Raw genomic sequence first — 19817 nt, forward strand, 5'->3', positions numbered from 1 at the left:
TGTGTTGTGGTGCCATATTCTTTCAATTTTTTTAAATAATGAATTCAATGGTGCTCCTTGGGATGTTCAAATTTTGGGACTTTTTTGCTGATGCTCCAGATACTCAACTAGTCTAAAGGCCAGTTTTATTGCTTATTTAATCAGAACAACAGTTTTCAGCTGTGCTAGCATAATTGTAAAAGGGTTTTCTAATGATCAATTAGCCTTTTAAAATGATAAATGTGGATTAGCTAACACAATGTGCAATTGGAACACAGGAGTGATGGTTGCTGATAATGGGCCTCTGTACACCTATGTAGATATTGCATAAAAAACACGCAGATTCCAGCTACAATAGTCATTTACAACGTCTACACTGTATTTCTGATCAATTTGACGTTATTTTAATGGACAAAAAATGTGCTTTTCTTTCAAAAACAAGGACATTTCTAAGTGACCCCAAACTTTGGAACGGTAGTGTGTGTGATATATATATATAGATAGACTGAGGCCCAGTCTCCGAAGGGAGGGGATCATGCTCTGCTTCAGTATGTCACAGTACATGTTGGCATTCATGGTTCCCTCAATGAACTGTAGCTCCCCAGTGCCAGCAGCACTCATGCAGACCCAGACCATGACACTCCCACCACCATGCTTGACTGTAGGCAAGACACATTTGTCTTTGTACTCCTCACTTGGTTGCCGCCACACACGCTTGACACCATCTGAACCAAATAAGTTTATCTTGGTCTCATCAGACCACAGGACATGGTTCCAGTAATCCATGTCCTTAGTCTGCTTGTGTTCAGCAAACTGTTTGCGGGCTTTCTTGTGCATCATCTTTAGAAGAGGCTTCCTTCTGGGACGACAGCCATGCAGACCAATTTGATGCAGTGTACAGCGTATGGTCTGAGCACTGACAGGCTGACCCCCCACCCCTTCAACCTCTGCAGCAATGCTGACAGCACTCATATGCCTATTTCCCAAAGACAACCTCTGGATATGATGCTGAGCACGTGCACTCAACTTCTTTGGTCGACCATGGCGAGGCCTGTTCTGAGTGGAACCTGTTCAGTTAAACCGCTGTATGGTCTTGGCCATCGTGCTGCAGCTCAGTTTCAGGGTCTTGGCAATCTTCTTATAGCCCAGGCCATCTTTATGTAGAGCAATATTTTTTTTTCTTCAGATCCACAGAGAGTTCTTTGCCATGAGGTGCCATGTTGAACTTCCAGTGACCAGTCAGTATGAGGGAGTGTGAGAGCGATAACACCAAATTTAACACACCTGCTCCCCATTCACACCTGAGACCTTGTAACACTAACGAGTCACATGACACCGGGGAGGGAAATGGCTAATTGGGCCCAATTTGGACATTTTCACTTAGGGGTGTACTCACTTTTGTTGCCAGCAGTTTAGACATTAATGGCTGTGTGTTGAGTTATTTTGAGGGGACAGCAAATTTACACTGTTATACAAGCTGTACAATCACTACTTTACATTGTAGAAAAGTGTCCTTTCTTCAGTGTTGTCACATGAAAAGATATACTCAAATATTTACAAAAATGTGAGGGGTGTACTCACTTTAGTGACATACTGTATATGTGGATTTGGGCTAATTCACCATCTGAGGAAGTGGAAACTCAAAATGCATTAGCTAGAAAACTAAATATAATATGCTGATAGATTAATCAATTACACAGCTAACTAACAGTTCAAGTAGTTAGTTAACAGTTAATGTAATGTCCTGAACACTTTTCAGCATACCCAATGATGTCTATAGGCCTATGCAATTACTCCGCCCCGTATAAGATATATCTCAAAGCTATAGCCTATGAGACACTTTATTTAAAAAAGGTGCTCCAGCTGTCCAAATTGAGAAATAAATATAAAACCTACAGAAAGCTGAGACTCTCCTGCCTCCCGAGTGGCGCAGCGGTCTAAGGCACTGCATCGCAGACTCTGGTTCGATCCCAGACTGTGTCACCGCCGGCCGTGACCGGGAGACCCATGAAGCGGCGCACAATTGGCCCAGCGTCATCCAGGTTAAGGGAGGGTTTGGCCAGTTGGGATGTCCTTGTCCCATCTCGCTCTAGCGACTCCTTGTGGCGAGCCAGACGCCTGCAAGCCAACTTCGGTTGCCAGCTGTACGGTGTTTCCTCCGACACATTGGTGCGGCTGGCTTCCGGGTTAAGCAAACAGTGTGTCAAGAAGCAGTACGGCTTGGCAGGTTGTGTTTCGGAGGACGCATGGCTCTCGACCTTCGCCTCGTTCGTGTCCGTACGGGAGTTGCAGCGATGGGACAAAAGTACTAATTAGGTATCACAAAATTGGGGAGAAAAAGTGGCAAAAAGCACAAAGACATCTGAGACCCACTTCTTTCCAACAGTCATAACAATAGGCCTATTTGCATGATTTTCCCACAACTGCAATTTGAAATGTTGCAATCACAATGCATTTCTCTCCCTCCCCTTTCACCCACATGGAGTGCAGAGAGAGAGAGACCGCGGTTTGGAGGATGGATCAGACATTTCAGATTATAACAGAAAGTCTATGTCAATATAAAAATGTGGAACTTGAAACCGAATTACTCTAGTCAAATTCCACGTGAACGTAGTCATGGTAACTGGGCTACTCAAACTGCGCTCTGTAAACAGATGGTGCTGATGGGCGTTAGTAGCCTACCAAACTTGCTAACAGCCATCAAGATGCTTATGACCTGGTACTCAACGCTCTATTGTCCCTCAAATCACTCTGCGCAGAGATAGAGAGCATGGTTTGGAGGATGGATGAGACGTTTCAGATAATAGCAGCAAGTCTATTTCAATATAAAAATGTGGAACTTGAAAGTCATGGTCAATACACCTGTATTTTCAGAATGCAACACACATGTATTCCTGCTATTGCGACCCCTGCAGATTATTCAAATTCAATCATAGTGTTTTTGATGCGATTTTCAAATGCATTAACATTGATGTCAGAGTGATTTGAGGGACAATAGAGTGTTGAGTACCATGCAATTAGCGTATTGATGGCCATTAGCAAGTTTGGTAGGCTACTCACACTCATCAGCAACACTCATTTACAGAGTGCAGTTTGAGTAGCTCAGTTACCATGACTCAACAGTCACGTGGCATTTGACTACAGTGATGACTTGTGACCACCGGCGCGGCGGTATTACGGTCACCGTAACAGCCCTCCCTACACACAGGGGAACGGCCTCTCTCCTGTGTGGACCTTCAGGTGCATCTTCAGCTGGTGCTGGTGGGAGAACCTCTTTTCACACTGTGGGCAGCTATAGGATTTCTCCCCTGTGTGGACCCTCTGATGCCTCTTCAGGTTGCAAGCCTGGGCAAAGCGCATGTGACACTGGGTACAGCTGAACGGTTTCTCCCCTGTGTGGACCCTCTGGTGGATCTCCACCTTCTGGGGGCGGCTGAAGCCTTTGTTACAGAACATGCAGAGGAACCGTTTCTCTTTACCTGATGTTGCTCCCCGTCCCTGAGTCTGGGCTCTAGACCTGTCGTTGGAGTTCAATACCTGATCGAAAAGGACTCGGCTGTGTGAATCGGAAGGTACCATCGACGTGGACACTGGGTTACGATCCCTGAGTGGGTGTAAAGGGGAGTGGGTTGCGACATTTGGATTTGTCTGTAAGCTTTCGCTGTAGTCTAAGAAGTCACTGGTGTTGCCCTGCGAGTGTCCTTCTCCTAAGTGAGTCTCGTCTGCATTCCATGTCAGAGGAGTGTCGCCTTCCACTTTCACTTCATCTACAACTATACCCTCCCCTTTCTTATCAAGGCACCCATTAGAGTATACACTACTACTGTACCGGTTCCAGTCCCCTCTCAATGGATTAGTCTGTGTATCTAAGCCGATAGGCATGTCACCAGGTATCATCTCTGCAGTGTATGAACAGGACGGATCATTGCCAGTCTGTAACGTGTCACCTGAGTCCTGATGGGACAGAACCGTCCTTGGGCTTGTGTTACCGTAAAGTAAATACTCTGAGTTTGGAGCAGGAGGACAGCCCAGTCGGTCCAGGCCCGTTAAAGTCTCTGTATCTGTCTCTGACTTGAAGACGGCGTTCAGCGTTCCACTGACCTCCGTGATGTTTCGTCGGGTAATGGGTGGCGCTGGGGCGGTGGTGGGGTCCTCTGTGGCTACAGGGGGCGCTCCAGCCGTTCCAGTATAGTGGCATCTGCCGTGCCGTGGGTCCTCCTCTTCTTGAGACCTCTCCAGCTTGACCTCAGGACCTGCAGCCTCTGCATCCTGACACAAGAAGAGGGGAGATTAGAATTTGGATAACACTCATGTACCGGTAATAATGTTGTTGGGAAGTCTCAGAAGCTCCCCTATGGTAGATAAATTAGGATGTACATGTAAGCAAGTGAATAGCTGAGGGGAGCCTTTCTGAAATAAACTGGCCACATTTGATGTACTCTCATTTTGATGTAATACTATTACACTAACCTCTATCACGATAACGTGCTGGGTTGAGGTTCCACCCCCCTCATCAACAGTGATTGGTTGGTCATCTCTACATGTATTGTGTCCCGCTGGCTTCACAAAGCTCCTGTGGCCTCCAGTAAGATGTCCTTCAACTGAGACAGTGATTGGGGGAAAAGAGGTGGTTAGGTTAGGTACCATCAATGCTCAACACCATGTTGTACACTATTGACAGTTTTAACACTGTCTAGAATTGGCAAGGATGTAAGGAAACACTTAGTGTATCAAGAAGTTATTTTATTTGTAATCAGTAGATAATGTTCCATGCATCACATTGTTTTCAAAAGGTAAATAATAGTAAATGCAGTAAATCAAGAAAATGATAGTGTCTTTGTGCAAGATTTCTAAATAAATCAGGGGAATTATTGCATACAATCCAATTCTGGTTAACCAAATGTGGTTAACACATTTAAAGTCACATATGCGCAGAGGGGAAAGGACGACCTTCTGCAAAATAAACCTCTTGCCTTTCTTTCTTTAAAACAATAATCTTTATTGAAGTTAACATTTTACAATCATAAATATTTCATATGAATACAATTCAAGTTTCACATCAATACATTTTAGTTCATAATTACATAACGTGATTTACAGATTTTATAGTGTCCGTGGTAGTTTTTGGATTCCATCTTATTTCTTCTTTTTAGTTCTGTTTTGATTATTATAATTTTTTTAATTGAACAAAATATTATTTCATAGTGATAATGCATCTTGTCTTCCAAATTGTACTGTTCATAACGTACATTATTGTCCACCATAATTCTTTAGTAGAGTCATCCATCCATGTGAGCATCGAAGACACCATGAAAGACAGACTTGGGATTTATACATACAGTACAAGTCAAAAGTTTGGACACACCTACTTATTCAAGGGTTTTTCTTTATTTTTACTATTTTCTACATTGTAGAATAATAGTGAAGACATCAAAACTATGAAATAACACATATGGAATCATGTAGTAACCAAAACAAGTTAAACAAAACCAAATATATTTGGATTCTTCAAAGTAGCCACCCTTTGCCTTGATGACAGCTTTGTATACTCTTGGCATTCTCTCAACCAGCTACATGAGGAATGCTTTTCCAACAGTCTTGAAGGAGTTTCCACATATGCTGAGCATTTGTTGGCTGCTTTTCCTTCACTCCGCGGTCCAACTCATTCCAAACTAACTCAATTGGGTTGAGGTTGGATGATTGTGGAGTTCAGGTCATCTGATGCAGCACTACATCACTCTCCTTCTTGATCAAATAGCCATTGCACAGCCTGGAGGTGTGTGTTGGGTCATTGTCCTGTTGAAAAACAAATGATAGTCCCACTAAGCACAAACCAGATGGGATGGTGTATCACTGCAGAATGCTGTGGTAGCCATGCTGGTTAAGTGTGCCTTAAATTCTAAATAAATCACTCACAGTGTCACCAGTAAAGCACCAGCATATCATCACACCACCTCCTCCTCCATGCTTCATGGTGGGAACCACACATGCGGAGATAATCCGTTCACCTACTCTGCGTCTCAAAGACACAGTGGTTGGAACCAATCATCTCAAATTTAGACATCAGACCAAAGGACAGATTTTCACGGGTCTAATGTCCATTGCTTGTGTTTCTTGGCCCAAGAAAGTATCTTATTATTATTGGTGTCCTTTAGTAGTGGTTTCTTTGTAGAAATTCAACAAAGGCCTGATTCAAACAGTTCTCCTCTGAACAGTTGATGTTGAGATGTGTCTGTTACTTGAACTCTGTTAAGCATTTATTTGGGCTGCAATCTGAGGTGCAGTTAACTCTAATGAACGTATCCTCTGCAGCAGAGGTAACTGGGTCTTCCCTTCCTGTTGCAGTCCTCATGAGAGGCAGTTTCATCATAGCACTTGATGGATTTTGCAACTGCACTTGAACAAATGTTCAAAGTTCTTGAAAGTTCTTACTTGTTTGAGCTGTTCTTGCCATAATATGGACTTTGTATTTTACCAAATAGGGCTATCTTCTGTATAACACCCCTACCTTGTCACAACACAACTGGTTGGCTCAAACGTATTAAGGAAAGAAATTACACAAATTAACAAGGCACATCTGTTAATTGAAATGTATTCCAGGTGACTACCTCATGAGGCTGGTTGAGAGAATGCCAAGAGTGTGCAAAGCTGTCATCAAGGCAAAAGGGGGCTACTTTGAAGAATATCAAATATATTTTGATTTGTTTAACAGTGTTATTTCATAGTTTTGATGTCTTCACCATTATTCTACAATGTAGAAAACATTGCAAATAAATAAAAACCCTTGCATGAGTAGGTGTCCAAACTTGACAGGTACTGTACATTTTCTGACAACTGTGCAACGAGTATATATTTTTTTTAAACATCCTTGTTTCTGCAGCAGGGTTCAGGTTGCGATAAGTTTCAAAATGTGTATTTAAATGTATGAAATTGACTGAGATACCAGATCCTTGGGTTCCGTAATCGTTTTAAATTCCCCACATATAATTACGGAATTTACCACACATAAATAGCCCCTTATGTACCTCTTGCGGTTCCTCTGTATCTGTCGAGGATCTTGACACTTCTGGGACGACTGGCGAGGACGCGCTCTCGCATTGTCTTGTCAGCGCGGTCCCGTGGCACCTTCAGTTCCAGTAGCTGTAGTTTCCTCTGCAATGCCCTGTTTTCTTTTTGTCTTTGAGTTATTTCCAAACGAAACACCGCGTAGTCGTCGTCTACGAGCTTACAGATCTCTGCCACGGCTGCATTCGCTAGCACCTCCATGATGGAGGCTATTTGAGTGTGAAAAACCATACAGTCAGCCATTGTTAGAGGCTAGCTACCTAGCGTTACCTAGATAACATCAAACTAACCTTTCTCCAACGCGAATAAAATAGTACCTGGGGTAAGTATGTGATGCTATGCAGGGTTTTAATAAACGTCTAAATAACAACAATAAAAACGATAACGTAAAAATTGTTCTTGGTTACTGTTCACTTCCGTTTAAATGGTCTTCTTCATGTGGTTTTCCGGCCGACTAGACGCTTTGTTGCGTTTTGCTGCCTTTCACAGGTCAGGGATTGAATTGCACATTTTGTTCACGAAAAAAGGGCACCACCATCTAACCCTACATATTTCCCACCATAGGCCGTCGGCCTGGGAGGCTGGAACCCCTTCTCTCAAAACCCTGTGTAGTTCTTTTGCACTCAAATCTGACACCCAAAAACTTTTCTGCTGCTGCTACCAAACCTATCTTCTGGGATTTCTTCTACATCTGTGCGGTACAATTAATGACCATAGCAATAAATTATAATAAACCAAACTTACTAAAGTACAAACTGTCCTGGTCACTGTTCTGGCCTACGAGTCACAGGGATCCTTTCAGGCTCCCTCACCCGGCCTCACTCTTTTCCCATCAACATCTCCTTTCCTCACTGCCTCAGCATGAGACACATTCTGCACTGTAACCCTGGCAACCTCAAATTTTTTCACTTGCACATTTCTGACCCAGTTGCTCTCTCATCAAACAGCAGACATTTGTGGCGCACCTGCTGGTGCTTCTGCTCCATCTGATCCCTCTTCTTCCTGTTGCCCTGGTGCCTGAGCCAGCTGACTGCTGGGGCTGTCCCTCCCTTATTCTTTGAAGAGCCTAATCATGCTCTGGCATCACTGAAGGCTAACTTCTTAAACCTGGGGTCAAGTGCAATGGTTTCTGATAGCACATGATTCCATTCTGTGGAACTTTCAGTCCATTGATGAACATAGTGTGTCCATCCACTCTGTCACATATCCTGTGGTTACATTTGCTTCTCTCTGGCAGCTGGATGTGATTCGCTGCAGACCCTTACACAGGAGTATCATTTTTGAGGCTGTCACATAGCTGAAAAGAGAGAATAGTAACTTATAGGTTCAGGTTCATGTTTTGTCTGCTGATACTACATTCTCATCTACTGCTCATATACATATATAATACTGGATAAAAAAATTATGTAGTAATAACTGCTTACTGTACCTCACTCCACTGATCTCCACAGTGCCCTGCTCAAAGGGTTCCAGGACTCTGCACACCTCCTCCACCACCTCCCATTATTCCTCTTGGGTCAGAGCATCAACAGGTGCATTGACAATGGCCAGGGTAGAGATGATGGCATCCTTTGACTCAAGAAACCGCTTCAACATATAAAATGTTGAATTCCACCTTGTAGTGCAGTCTTGTTTAGGCCTCAGCTCAGGCATCCCCATCTGGTGTTGTGTAGACTTTAGTTTTTCAGCACCTACTGTGCTCCTGCGGAAGAATTCCACAGCTGCTTTCACTTTGTCCACAGTGGGCTTCATCACCTTCAGAGCTTCTCTTACAATCAGGTTGATTGTGTGGGCAAGACATGGATGATGGGTCCATTTAAAAATGTTCATGGCTTCGGTTATGTTAGCTGCATTGTCGCTAACACACTTTTCCATCTACTAGCCATTCTCTGGCCACTCTCAACAAGTTCTCTGAGGTGTGTCTGTCACTGAACTCAAAGCAATCCAGAAGACAGCTAGACATCGAAAAATCTTCAATGAAGTGACATGTAACTGACATGTAAGAAGTGGTTACCCAGTCAGTGGTAAGGCAAACTGCAGTAGCTTTTTGGACTCTTTCCCGCACTGAAGCCTGTGTCCTCTCGTACAGTTGTGGAATAAGTGATCTTGAAAGGGTTTTCCTGCTTGGAATTGTGTACATTTGATTTAGACTATTGCTATAATTTCTAAAACCTCTGTCCTCCACGATCGAAAATGGCTGGAAATCGGTGGCAATCATTTTAGCCAATGCAATATCAATTTCGCCTCGTTTTGTTACAAACATAGACTTTGGCATAAACTGGTCCATTGAAGACTGCGTTGCTGTGGGTTGCGGAGTAGGCCTACTTGACTGAGTGAATACACCTCCATGTGCTGGCTCCGCCACTATCACTAGCAGGCCAGCTAGTTTCTCAAAGATACAGCTAGCTTCACCGTTGGGTGCATAGTTCACATATGCCGGTGTAGGTTGTGCGTAGAACCGGCTTTATATGAGATTTTGTTTTGGCAAATTCTACACTGGGCTCTAACATTATCTACATTATTAAAATGCATCCAAATGCTACTGTGCTTCCGACTCATTTTCCAGCTGTTGTTTTCACAGCTGTCCTTCCTCTCTCTCCTCGGCTGCTAAGTGTGTGACTGTGAGTGAGTTGGTTCAGCCCTCCCTCATGCATCTTTGGTTCATTGGTTGACACTGTGTGTCTGATTGACAGGTTCAACAGGTGAGGCTGTTAGTCTAAGCAGACAGTCAGAACGAATGTGTGTGCGCGCTTGAACATTTAGGCCTATATAATTCTATTTCTTTTTTCGTTCTTTGAATTATTTCATTCTATTAATTTACATATTTTGATTATTCATATCTTAATTTTTTTATAAATAGATTTGGCTCTTCTGATATGCGAGCCGGCTCCCAACGTTCACCTACAAGAACCGGCTCTTAGAGCCGACTCGTTCGCAAACGACCCATCATTACTGGTTAGAGCATTGGGCCAATAACCGAAAGATTGCAGATCGAAACCCCTAGCTGACAAGGTAAAAATCTGTTGTTCTGCCCCTGAACAAGGCAGTTAACCCACTGTTCCTAGGCCATCATTGTAAATAATAATTTGTTCCTAACTGTCTTGTCTAGTTAAATTTTAAAAATGAGGCCAGGGGTGTCAAACTCATTCCATGAAGGGCCTAGTGTCTGCTGGTTTTAGTTTTTTTCCTTTCAATTAAGACCTAGAAAACCAGGTGAGAGGTGTTCCTTACTAATTTGTGACCTTAATGTATCAATCAAGTACAAGGGAGGAGCGAAAACTCGCAGGCACTCGACCCTTGAGTTTAAGGGGTCAGCCTGTTAAATTGTTGACGTAGTGGCACGTGATCAAAGGCTACATGTTAGCGGTTTCCATTACATAAGCTTGCACATTTAGCCCTATGCAAACCTCACCAGGTGACCTTGATTATTTCCGGTAACAGTTTATCATCGAGCTTAAACTTTTTTTCCACAAACCAATGGCATTTCTTAAAATAGGTCAACTTGGCCACCAAAGTGATACCTTTAAACCTACAAATTTAAGGTTTACATTTGTTCCTCTTCACTTGGTCTATGTCAATTTTGCATTATCATCGCATCCTTGAATTGGATAGTAAACATTTTTTTTGTTGCCTTATGGACTTGTTAAATAGCTGTCATGTTCCGTAGCCATTGCTTTTCAGGTGACAAACAGCGCTAATGCGGTTGACTCGTAAACGGCAGTGTTCATTAAATGCGGGTTCGAAAACCCCTCGCTTCAAGCATTTTTGTTAAGGGAAATGCTGTTCACTGCTGGTCCACACATGACGAAGTGGATTATTATAATAATGTATATATAACATTGTAGATGTAAGTGCAAGCCTCCACGGCTAACGTTACATGATACAGAATATACTAGAGTAGCGTTGATTGTTTATGTAGCTGTGCCAGTGGCCTGTGTCAGTCTGCATGTTTACATTGAATTCATGGTTTTCATATGAGACGGGTTCCAGGAGTGATACATTTTTATTTCCGGACGACTATAGCCAATCGACAATGGAAGTGTACCATACAAAGTCCCATATGCATTAATAGTTTATAGCATAAGGAGGACACTATCTGATGTGAATTAATGTAGGTTATAGTGGGGGCCTCCCGGGTGGCGCAGTGGTTAAGGGCGCTGTACTGCAGCGCCAGCTGTGCCATCAGAGTCCCTGGGTTCTGGGAACCCATTGCCAAATCTTTTCAGCCTCCTGAGGTGATAAAAGGGGTTGTCGTGCCCTCTTCACGACTGTCTTGGTAGTTCGTTGGTGATGTGGACACCAAGGAACTTGAAACTTTCGACCCGCTCAGAGTTAGATGACTGTCAAATAAAAACAATTCCCCATAATAAATATCTTCCTCCATTAAGATTGTAGATTTGGAATATTTTACACACATTAGGCTTAGCGTGGGTTCGAGTCCGGACTTCCGATAAACGTATTTAAAATAAACTGCAATACTGCCATCTGTAGGATGACCTGTAATCCTACTCTAGTACATATGTGACGAAGTAGATGATTTGGTGTACAAGTCAATATAATATAGCCTATGCAATATGATTATTAGGTCACAGCAGTGTTTGTCTGCAAGGCTGAAGAAAGAGGTAGCTCCTTAATAAATGTATTCTTAATCTTCATTTTCAAACTGTTGGCTGTAGGCTACATCCTTTCAACACACTAACACAAATATAATACTACATTTCAAAGGGGGGGGGGGGGGAACTAACGTGAGATTCGAACCCTTGCCACAATCTGTGACAATTATCTGGATCTAGGCACTCAACACAGAAAGCAATTTGGCCAATCAGTTAGATACAGGTGATGTAGTTGCTCTGATCATCAGTACATGCTGTTATACTTCTGTTAAGGACTATTCCATGAACACATGTTGGAACACGTCCAACTACATTGACCATTTTTATTTGGCTGATAATTTGTTACAGGAAATAATCCCAGCCATCTGGTGAGGTTATTGTAGGGCTAAATCTGTAAACTCATGTAGTGGCAACAGCTAACATGTAGGCTTTGATCACATGCCACTACGTCAAGGATTTTAATTTGCTGATACTTAAACTTTACCTTGAACTTTTTCTAATGTTTGCAAGTATGGCCCCAGTGTGTTTACCCATCCCCAATATGTTTGCATCATAAACTGTAGATACAGGGTGACTTCATTGTTGTTAAACTCATCATGGACATAAATATGATGTGGGTAAAAATAGTCAAGTCATCATAAAACAAACCTGACAAAACTATTTTGATGTGTACAGTAGGTGCTTGTTTGTGTGTGGGTATGTGTAGGTATATTTAGTAAGTGTAAATTGTTTAGAAAGCACTGTCTGGTGTATGCAGAACAGGGTGAGATCAGATGTGATGTATACTTAAGAGATTCTCAATGAAAGTCTTAGAATGAAAAGTCACATTGTGTTTATTAAACAAGTTTTAAATAAATCATATGAAAACCACACATACACATGAACTGCATTCATTTTCTAATTGAAAGCGTCTTGGGGACAAACAGAGTAGTTGAAGTAAAGTAATGAAACAGGCATTTGCGAACATCATATAGCCTACACAGTACAAATACAATATATGACAGACTTTTTAGGCTTAAGTGGCTTATACATAGTGTACAAAACTTTAGGAACACCTGCTCTGTCTATGGCATAGACTGACCAGGTGAAAGTTATGGTCCCTTATTGATGTCACCCGGGGGAAATGTTAGCTAAATTGAGGTGAGTGCTGCTCATGATCATGTTGTATAGTTGGCTCATTTGTTAGAACATTGTGTCAGCATGTAATATAGGCCAATGCAGTTTAACAAGTGGATTATTTTGCCCTTCACTCGCAGTTGCTTAGTAGCCTACGCCTAATCCCGACTTCACGGATTTGTCTCAGGCTATTTGGTTAATTGGTTTCTGGCTGAGCAAATCAGAGACCTATTGAATGCTATAATGTAGCAAGCGTAGACCTACTATTTTGCTCGATCGCGTAAAGGCAACTCCAAAAGCCTGCGGAGATTGTGAAATATGAACTCAACTCTTATTTTCTGCTCCCTAACAAAGTGGAGTGAGGGTAGGAAATAGATGAAATGTGGATCAAAAAAGGATCAAAAAAGCACGTGCTTCTATTTCAGAATACCACTTTTTTATATGACAGTGGTTGTGTTGGAAAAATATTATTTGTATTTTATTTATTTATTCTTACTATAAAATACAAGCGTGTTGACTGAATGGGGTAGGTGTGTGTCGTGGGTTTAATGAACAAAAGAATGAACTATTGACTTAATTCATTTGTACGTAACATCATTAAACTCTATGCTAGGCCTATTCTATCCCATTGAAAATACATTATTAGTCTTATGTTTCTTAGGACCTGCCTGACAAAAAAAATAAAGTATATATTTTTGAAAGTGTATATTCAATGGATTTATTCAAATAAACGCCCACCAGCATCTGCACACCACTACTGTCACTCGTCACCTGCATTCTGGCATGCGCATAGGAGGTATAAAAGGCGTATGCTGGCAAGAATGTGGTAAAAATGGGCACGTAAAGACACAACATGCATTTTTCCAGCAGCAAATTATGATCGATAATGTCAAAAGCTGCACTGAAGTCTAACAAAACATCTCCCATAAGCTTCTTATTATCAATTTCTTCCAGCCAATCATCATTGTGTATGTCCCGTACATGTTGAGTGCTCTTCCCTATAAGCAGGCTGAAAGTCAGTTGTTAATATGTTTATTGTGAAATAGCATTGTATCTGGTAAAACACCATTTTTCTTTCAAGAAGTTTACTAAGGGTTGGTAGCAGGTTGATTGGTTGGCTGCTGGAGTTTGTAAAGGGTGCTTTGATATTCTTGGGTAGCGGAATGACTTTTGCTTCCCTCCAGGCCTGAGTGGCTTGTAGGCTGTAGGCTTATACTGAAGAGATAGCAAATAGGAGTGGCAATATAGGCCGCTACCATCCTCACAAATTTTTCATTCAAGTTGTGAGATTAAATATTCAAAACAGGAATATTCAACACTGAAATGTGTTACTTTCGCTACTCCAAATGCATCTGTGGATCTTTTCTGCTGACAACAACGCAGGGTTTGATATTCTTGGGTAGCAGAATGACTTTTGCTTCCCTCCAGGCCTGAGTGGCTTGTAGGCTGTAGGCTTATACTGAAGAGATAGCAAATAGGAGTGGCAATATAGGCCGCTACCATCCTCACAAATTTTTCATTCAAGTTGTGAGATTAAATATTCAAAACAGGAATATTCAACACTGAAATGTGTTACTTTCGCTACTCCAAATGCATCTGTGGATCTTTTCTGCTGACAACAACGCAGGGTTTGATCTAAACGTAATACGCTATAACATGTAATGGTTTCTAGTTTATAGAGTGGAATGGTTTTTCTGCTGGTGTATCCTGAGGTATCTCCTCTCTGAGAACCTCTTCCCGCAGTGCGGACAGGCGAACGGCCTTTCTCCTGTGTGGACCTTCAGGTGCCTCTTCAGGCTGCCAGCCTGGGTGAAGCGCATGTCACACTGGGGGCAGCTGAAGGGTTTCTCCCCTGTATGGACCCTCTGATGCCTCTTCAGGTCACTAGACTGGGTGAAGCGCATTAAACACTGGGTACAGCTGAAGGGTTTCACCCCTCTGTGGACCCTCTGGTGCCTCTTCAGGTCACTAGATTGGCTGAAGCGCATGTGACACTGGGTACAGCTGAAGGGTTTAACCCCTCTGTGGACCCTCTGGTGGATCTCCACACTCTGAGGGCTGCTGAAGCCTTTGTTACAGAACATGCAGAGGAACCGTTTCTCTTTACTATTGCCTGATGTTTCTCCCCCTCCCTGAGCCTGGGCTCTAGCACTGTCGTTTGAGTGCAATACCTGATCGAAAAGGATGCGGCTGTGTGAATCGGAAGGCCCCATCGACGTGGACACTGGGTCACGGTCCCCGAACGCGTATGAAGGCGAGTGGGTTGCGACATTTGGATTTTTCTCCAAGCTTTCCCTGTAATCTAAGAAATATCTTCCCTGTGAGTGTCCGTCTCCTAAGTGACTATCTGCATTCCATGTGGGAGAAATGTCGCCCTCCACTTTCACAGTCACTTCCTCTACAACCAGACCCTCCACTTTCTTATCTTGGCACCCTTCAGAGTATATACTACTACTGTACTGGTTCCAGTCTCCTCTAGACAGATCAGTCTGTGTCTCTAAACCCAAGGGCATGTTGCCAGGGTCCATCTCTGTAGCGTAAGAACAAGACGGATCATCACCGCCAGTGTGTAACGCATCACCATCACCATCCTCGTGGGAATGAACCTTCCTCTCGTTCTGGTGAAATACCGGTACATAGTCTGAGCCGGGAGCAGGAGGACTGCCCAGTTTCCACAGCCCAAGTCTCTTTGGGTCTGATCTGTGGTCAGATCCTGTGTGTAAAAGCCTGTGTGTTACAGTTAAAGTCTTGGTATCTGTCTCGGAATTGAGGACGGAGTTCAGCGTTCCACTGACCTCCATGATGCTGCGTCGAGTCCTGGGCTGTGCTGGGGCGTTGGTGGGGTCCTCTGTGGCTACAGCCGCTCCAGTCTGGATGTCTCTGCTGTGCTGTTGGTCCTCCTCACCTTCAGTCTTCTCCTGCTTGACCAGAGACGATCCTTCAGGACCTGCAGCCTCTGTATCTACAGACTGACACAAGAGAGGTTATTATTGGTACATGAATTGAATTGGATACATGAAGAGTATGTTTACATGCATAGTAAAAATTCTATGTTAAACAGATTATGGCAGTAGGCAGATTATGCAATAGTTATGTAAACACCTTACACCGATTTAAGATGGGCAGAGTAAGGTCAAAATCAAAGTAAGCATACACAGATTGTAACACCCAATCTGACCACCCTTCAACAAAGTTATTTCCCCCTGGCCTGTCAGCCTATTCACATGCGAAGATGATGGGTGATTGTTGATGGCTGACAGGCAGTACAATGAACTGAAATCAATCTAATTTTCCAACAAAAATAACAGCTAATGAACGTGCAAAACAATTTCCAAATGTTTTTAGAAAATAGAGAAAGTCAACAACCAACAGTAACTTCGAATCAGCAAAACATAAGAGAATGTCACAACAGTTCCCACAGCAGCGGCAGACCACAATGACTGAAGTGGTAGCAGGGAAGACTGTGGTAAGTGTTGAAAGAATCAAGGTGAGTGGCGTTTCACGCAAACTTTTACTCCGCTAACCTTGGCTTTAGTAGGGTGGTCGGCACTCTGCTCTCCACCAGTCTGTCTATGGAGAGCGCTGCGCAAAGAGCTGAGTGCTATTTGTCAGCTTTGCCGTTTTAAACTCTGTAAAACTTAATACGGATCACGAAAGAACAATCTTTCTGGATAAAAAAAAATAATAATTGTACATATCAACCACGTTATCTGTTCTTTATCTACCATACGACCCTTTCAGAAAAGAAAATCACAATCAATTATTTTGAAGACAACTTATTAGAAAGAAATATCGATCCTCAAATTGAAAGCGATTGATCAGCTTTGAATCAATTTGGGGTTTTTTGAGAGAGAGATGGAATGGGAGGTGCATCTTGTGTTGACAGCAAGCCCCAAGCCTGATGGAGAGAAGGGGTGTGTGTGTAAGTGGATTATGACATAGCTGTTTGTTGAGGAAAATAAACAAAATTGAGCACTTTAGGTGTTTCTAATTGTTTTTGTATTATGTATTCTGCTTAAAATTGTCCTAAAACTGAGCACATGTCTTTATATGAAATTTCAGAAATGCTGCCGCCATTTTTGGCAACAGAAATTACAATAAAATGTTGCGAAATCCTGTTGGCACTCTGATAAATGTACAAAATCGCCAATCAAAATCTATCATGTTGTTTTTTGGGAAAGATATTTGATTCTGAATTGGGACATGTAAAGTTTGTATGTGAAAACTACTTCGAAGATGCATACATTCAGTTGATAAAAAAACCCACCAACGCAAATAATCGCATTACTGTGTGCATGTATGTTGTAGGAGTCTCACAAGCTCCCCTATGGCAGATACATTTGAATGTACATGTAAGCAAGTGAATAGCTGAGGGGAGCCTTTCTAAAATAAAAAGGGCCACATTTGATTGACAAATAATACATTTTATGCATTACACTAACCTCTATCACAATAACGTGCTGGGTTGAGGTTCCACTCCCCTCATCAACAGTGATTGGTTGTTCATCTTTCCATGTATTGTGTCCCGCTGGCTTCAGAAAGCTCCTATGGCCTCCAGTGAGATGTCCATCACCTGAGTGTGTGATTGGGGGAAAATAAGTGGTTAGGTTACACTAATTTGGTGGGAATGTTTTGGGGGTTTTTTTTGGGGGGGGTTAATATTTTTGTGTTTTACATTTCAGGGGCGCTGCAGTACCCCTAATTCCCGTGGCTATGTTGACACTGTCTACAATTTGGTCACCCGAGTGGCGCAGCGGTCTAGGGCACTGCATCTCAGTGCCCAGCGTTGTCCAGGTTTGGCCGTCATTGTAAGAATTTGTTCTTAACTGACTTGCATGGTAAATTAAGGATGTAAGAATTCTCATAACTTATTTCTCATACTATTTATTGATTGATGTATTATGTTCCATGTATCACATTGTTTTCGTTGAGTAAATAATAGGAAATGCAGCAAATCAAGAATCCGGATAGCATATGATATTGTGTCTTTGCGTAAGATAGCGAAGTAATCATACTATCCAAAAACGGACTAAGACCCAATTCTGGGTAACACACCTGAACACATGTGCAGAGGGGAACGGGGCGACATAAAATGAGCTATTTTCAAGCACTTTGCTACACCTGCAATAACATCTAAATATGTATGTGACCAATACAATTTTATATTAACGGCGACATGCCGCGCAGCCTTGGCCTTCTGAAAAATGTACCTCTTGCCATTCCTCTGTATCCGTCAAGCATCTTGACACTACTGGGACGACTGGCGAGGACGCGCTCTCGTATTGTCCTCTCTGCACGCTCCCGTGCCACCTTCAGTTCCTGTAGCTGTAGTTTCCTCCGCAATCCCCTGTTTTCTTTCTGGCTTTGAGTTATTTCTAAACGAAACACTGCATAGTCGTCGTCTACGAGTTTACAGATCTCTGCCACTGCTGCATTCGCTAGCACCTCCATTATGGAGGCTATTTGAGTGTGAAAACCCACACAGTTAGCCATTGTTAGATGTATCTAGGTAACGCTAGTTTTTTGGGGGGTGGGGGGGGGGGGTGTAACGCTAGTTAGCTGCTATCAACCAGCTCCCGTCTCCAATACGAATTAAATACTACCTGGTGTAAGTACGTGATGCTGTGCCGTTAAATGAGTCATATGATTCAGTTCCTTGGTGTTAATAAATGTCTAAACAATAAAAACGATTACGTGGAAACTGTTCTCGGTACCGCTGTGAAACGGTTGTGACTAGATGGAGTACAGCTACGGACGAGATGTACCATTGGACTACCGCGAGAGTTTGGAATGATGACGAATCGGAGTCGGATATCGCTTAGATTTGTAGTCCTAAAACCTACCCCTAGCTCGATTGTCCATTGTTTGTAATCTATGTATGCTTGTGTTCCCTCATGTGCTTTATGTATTGATTAATTAAAAAAATGTGTAGTCCTAAAACCCGAAAATAAGCTACCTCTGGTTCTTTCAGCCGTCTCTATGGAAAAACTGAATGGGGAAAGGATAGGGGCCGAAAATAAGGTCTGCGGAAATTAACTACAATGTATCAGCGCACAGATACAATGCAAATGTAAAAGTGATGTCCGACCACTGACGTATAAGAAGAAGCCGATTTATCAGGCTTCAAAACGTACATCCAAACTCTCGCAGTAGTTCAATGGTAAATATCGTCCTTAGCTGTACCTCGTGTAGTAACAACCCTATGAATGGTTGGTATCTAGATGAGATCCAGTTTTTGTCAAATGAAGATCAAAATATATTTTTTGTTCATTTTAGCTAACCCCAACCCTTTTCCTAACCTGCTTCGTAAATTCTCCTAACCTGCTTCGTAAATTCTCCTAACCTGCTGCGTGAGTTCTCCTAACCTGCTGCGAAAAGTCAAATCGGACTTTAATTTGACAAAAGCTGGATCCCTTCTAGCCCTGAACATGAAACAGGCAAGAATAGCTAAGTATCCTTCTTCTATGGTATTGTGGTCGTCGGCAAACAATCGTTTGAGGTGCATGCCGCCACCTACTGTATGGGTAGTAAACTATATATTTTTTTTGCAGGAATATCGTAGGAAAGGGGGAAAAATCTAAAATCATTCAAAAACCCAGAGGCAGCTTGGCCATCTGTCAAATGCCAGATGGGCTAGATAATTTTTTTTTTTGGTTGGGCTGGTCGAAATTTACACACACAACTTATTGTTTTATTTTTCGATATACAAAAAGAGTAAAATGACATGGCCGGTGGCCTATGGGCCTTTATTAATGATTTTTGCTAATGAGCCTTTGGCTGAATAGTGGGCAATGGATGGACCTATCAGGATTGCCAGCCCAGTTTTCTGATAGGCTGAGCTGAGGTCACGCAAACACACATTCAAAGTCAAAACTCATGGCAATGGCTGGATTAGGATGCATATCAAAATATCATGAACTCATACATTCCTGCTTGGACTTATGTTTGAATATATGATATTTTGATGTGCAACCTAATCCAGTGATTGTCATGAATTTTGGGTTGACAAATTGACTACATTTGCTATATTGTCAATTAAGGTGA

The 19817-nt window shown here is 42.4% G+C and overlaps 2 protein-coding genes across 4 annotated transcripts in view; both read right to left on the minus strand.

Moving 5' to 3' along the window:
- The window catches only part of LOC110534632 (uncharacterized), a 33889-nt gene extending 25805 nt beyond the window's left edge, over window positions 1–8084 (minus strand). Inside the window, exons 1-3 of the mRNA XM_090187507.1 lie at window positions 7005–8084; window positions 4450–4580; window positions 3517–4248 (exon numbers count right to left, since the gene is read on the minus strand). Coding sequence (XP_090043633.1) covers window positions 3517–4248; window positions 4450–4580; window positions 7005–7287 — 1146 coding nt within the window. The 5' untranslated portion in view covers window positions 7288–8084. The remainder of the gene's footprint in view (window positions 1–3516; window positions 4249–4449; window positions 4581–7004) is intronic.
- A 4386-nt stretch (window positions 8085–12470) lies between these two features.
- Window positions 12471–19096, minus strand: LOC110534635 (uncharacterized). 3 transcript variants are annotated; one of them, XM_021619557.3, is made up of 3 exons: window positions 17984–19096; window positions 17216–17346; window positions 12471–15742 (listed from the first exon to the last, which is right to left on the minus strand). In XM_021619557.3, the coding sequence occupies exons 1-3, from the start codon at window positions 18264–18266 to the stop codon at window positions 14447–14449; spliced, it is 1710 nt and encodes a 569-aa protein (XP_021475232.3). In that variant the 5' UTR covers window positions 18267–19096; the 3' UTR covers window positions 12471–14446. The 3 variants fall into 3 exon arrangements, with proteins under 3 accessions (XP_021475232.3, XP_090043637.1, XP_090043638.1); XM_090187511.1 differs by having other exon boundaries at window positions 18377–18551; XM_090187512.1 differs by lacking the exon at window positions 17216–17346 and having other exon boundaries at window positions 17984–18508.
- Between the last annotated feature and the right edge of the window lie 721 nt (window positions 19097–19817).

Source organism: Oncorhynchus mykiss, chromosome 10 (genome assembly GCF_057628025.1).
Source record: "Oncorhynchus mykiss isolate SJ-2025 chromosome 10, ASM5762802v1, whole genome shotgun sequence".
Lineage (NCBI taxonomy): Eukaryota > Metazoa > Chordata > Actinopteri > Salmoniformes > Salmonidae > Oncorhynchus > Oncorhynchus mykiss.

Coding starts and splice junctions, on each gene's coding strand:
- LOC110534635 (XM_021619557.3), bottom strand. CDS start 18,266: ATGGCTAACTGTGTGGGTTTTCACACTCAAATAGCCTCCATAATGGAG. Junction 17,347..17,983: donor ATACAGAGGAATGGCAAGAG/GTACATTTTTCA, acceptor TCACACACTCAG/GTGATGGACATCTCACTGGA. Junction 15,743..17,215: donor AGCACGTTATTGTGATAGAG/GTTAGTGTAATG, acceptor CTCTTGTGTCAG/TCTGTAGATACAGAGGCTGC.